The sequence below is a fragment of the Pyxicephalus adspersus genome, chromosome 4 (genome assembly GCF_032062135.1).
Source record: "Pyxicephalus adspersus chromosome 4, UCB_Pads_2.0, whole genome shotgun sequence".
In the NCBI taxonomy this organism is placed as follows: domain Eukaryota; kingdom Metazoa; phylum Chordata; class Amphibia; order Anura; family Pyxicephalidae; genus Pyxicephalus; species Pyxicephalus adspersus.
Window position 1 is genome coordinate 22,423,027 of NC_092861.1, and position 2,301 is coordinate 22,425,327.

At 36.5% G+C, this 2,301-nt stretch overlaps 2 protein-coding genes across 4 annotated transcripts in view; both read left to right on the forward strand.

The window, feature by feature from the left end:
- The window catches only part of ITGB1BP1 (integrin subunit beta 1 binding protein 1), a 488,766-nt gene that overhangs the window by 380,065 nt on the left and 106,400 nt on the right, over positions 1-2,301 (forward strand). The gene's annotated exons all lie outside the window — the stretch shown is intronic.
- Positions 1-2,301, forward strand: part of LOC140328169 (kinase D-interacting substrate of 220 kDa-like) — a 56,420-nt gene that overhangs the window by 38,655 nt on the left and 15,464 nt on the right. For all 3 annotated transcript variants that reach the window (XM_072407550.1, XM_072407551.1, XM_072407552.1), the window contains exons 14-15: positions 1,099-1,277; positions 1,987-2,210. In XM_072407550.1, coding sequence (XP_072263651.1) covers positions 1,099-1,277; positions 1,987-2,210 — 403 coding nt within the window. The remainder of the gene's footprint in view (positions 1-1,098; positions 1,278-1,986; positions 2,211-2,301) is intronic.

The following is a 2,301-nucleotide window of genomic DNA, read 5'->3' on the forward strand; positions in this document are numbered from 1 at the left end:
TTTTTTTTTCCTAAACTATATTAACTGACCTCAGTGCTATAACAAAGTGAATTGGGTAGAATCAGCACAAGTGGACTGCTTGCTTTGCACATTTTTTTTTTAGCAATATATTTTTGCTCCCCTTGGTAGATGTGTTATTGCTTGGTAGTTAAAGTTGAATTTACTGGTTGAGTCATAAACAGTACAGTTTATTGCTCATAAACTCAAGGAGTATTTTATTTTTTCATTTCTATCGTTTCTGCTTTTTGCACTTTGATATTGCAGATTTCAGAAACAATTGGTTCTATTATTTTAAGTCCGTTAACACTGTAAACCATATTGTGCTGATTTTTGCATCTGTTTACATGGTGTGTTTTTAATCATTGAAAACAGCTTAGATTATTTTTGATGCAATATTTTAAATTTTTTGGTCATTTTAAAGGCCCTTAAACCTCTTTACAGGTATTTGGCTGCTACCAGAGCATGTCTCTGTATCTAGCTAGCGCTTGGACCGTCTTTAGGCTACGTACACACATCAGATTTTCGTCTGATTATCCTCTCAGGGCTGATATCGGACAAGAATTTGACGTGTGTACTGCGCTCGTCCGATGTCGTTCATGGATCTGTTCTGGCAAATCCATGAAAGCTTTGCAAGTAAAACTTTCAAAAGTTTCAATGTGATCAGCTGTCATTTATGAATTTTAAACACTACTTAAATGTTTAAGTGGATGAGAAAATGCTTCAGTTGAAATACTATGCATGAGTTTGGGGGGAGGGGCTTTTATTCTGTTTACCAAATTTTTAAGGCATGTACCTTTTTCACCTTGCTATATAAAAAATGAAATGCCTAGAATGCATTTATTGCTTCTGAGTATTTTTCAGTTTTGCCAGCATTTAGTGAAGTTTTCTTAATGCTCTCATGAAGTCACTTTGTGGTGCCTAATATTCTGTTAGGAATCGGATGATCTGACCAATGGGCCAGGGGTAATTCTCTTAATCGTGTTTTCAACAGCAGTACCCATAAAATATTTTCTAAATCCTGCAGAAGAGACCTGTAAATGATGTCCCCTTTTTCATAGCAGTGGTACTATAACTTAGATTTCATTTTCTCCTCTTTAGAATTTCTAAAAATATCCCAACAACAAAAGATGTGGAACCACTCCTGGAAATCGATGCAGACATCCGAAATTTTGAAGTGTTCCTTTCATCTAGGACACCTGTTCTCGTTGCAAGAGATGTCAAAACCTTCTTACCATGTACAGTAAATCTGGATCCAAAACTTCGAGAGATCATTGCAGGTAAGCGTGAACTCAATGTAAAAGAATAAATGCTTATGCAAACTATGTGGTCTGTAATGGTTATGTGGAACTGACCATTAGGACTTGTGTTTAATTAAAAAAGCACATAACTAGGACAAGATAAAGTAAAGGGGAATTAATGAGGGGTTAAAGAGGGGGGGAGTTAACAAATAAAATCAGTTAACGAAAATGGGGTTAGCAATAAGCACTTATGGTTGGAGAAATAGTAGAATTCATGGGACTGGTAGGTCCAATAGATGGAAAATGAAAGGTGACATTTGTATTATAATGTTATCATAGATTTATTGTAGACCTCTAGAATATATTTTGATATGGCTTGAGATATATATGTATGTTTGATTTGTTTGTGAAACTAAATGAAAATTAATACAAAAATTGAAACTTTAAAAAAGCACATAATTCATGATCCTGAACTTCCATTATCTTTCACATTACAAACCTAAAATTTTGTTGCTGGACACTTATGGACAATTATGTTTGGCATCCGATCCTTAATATAATATTGCAAGGTCACAAAGGAGGGTACTTAAACTGAAAGGAAAAAATCTGCCCTGGTCCACAAAGTCAGGAACCCCACTGGTAACCCTGGTTAAAAAAAAAAACACAAAGTAGCGGATTATGAAGTAATCAAAGTAACAAAGTAGCAGAGTAGACCGAAATGTATCCCTAAATGTCCTTTCCATTTCAGATGTGCGTGCAGCCAGAGATCAGATGAACATCGGAGGTTTCCCTTATCCTACATTACCTTTGCAAGATGCTCCACCAAGAGCAGCCTCTGTTTTCAGCCAGCCCTCCTCTGTCTGCTCCTCCTCATCATTTAATGGCCCATTCCCTGGTGGTGTTGTATCTCCACAGCCCCCCAGCAGCTATTATAGTGGTATGACTGGTCCACAGCATCCTTTCTATAACAGGGTAAGTGTGCCCTCCACTTGACTCTTTGCTGATGATTGGATGGTGTCAAGTCTTTTTAGGATCATGTTGTAATAAATTACAATACAATACA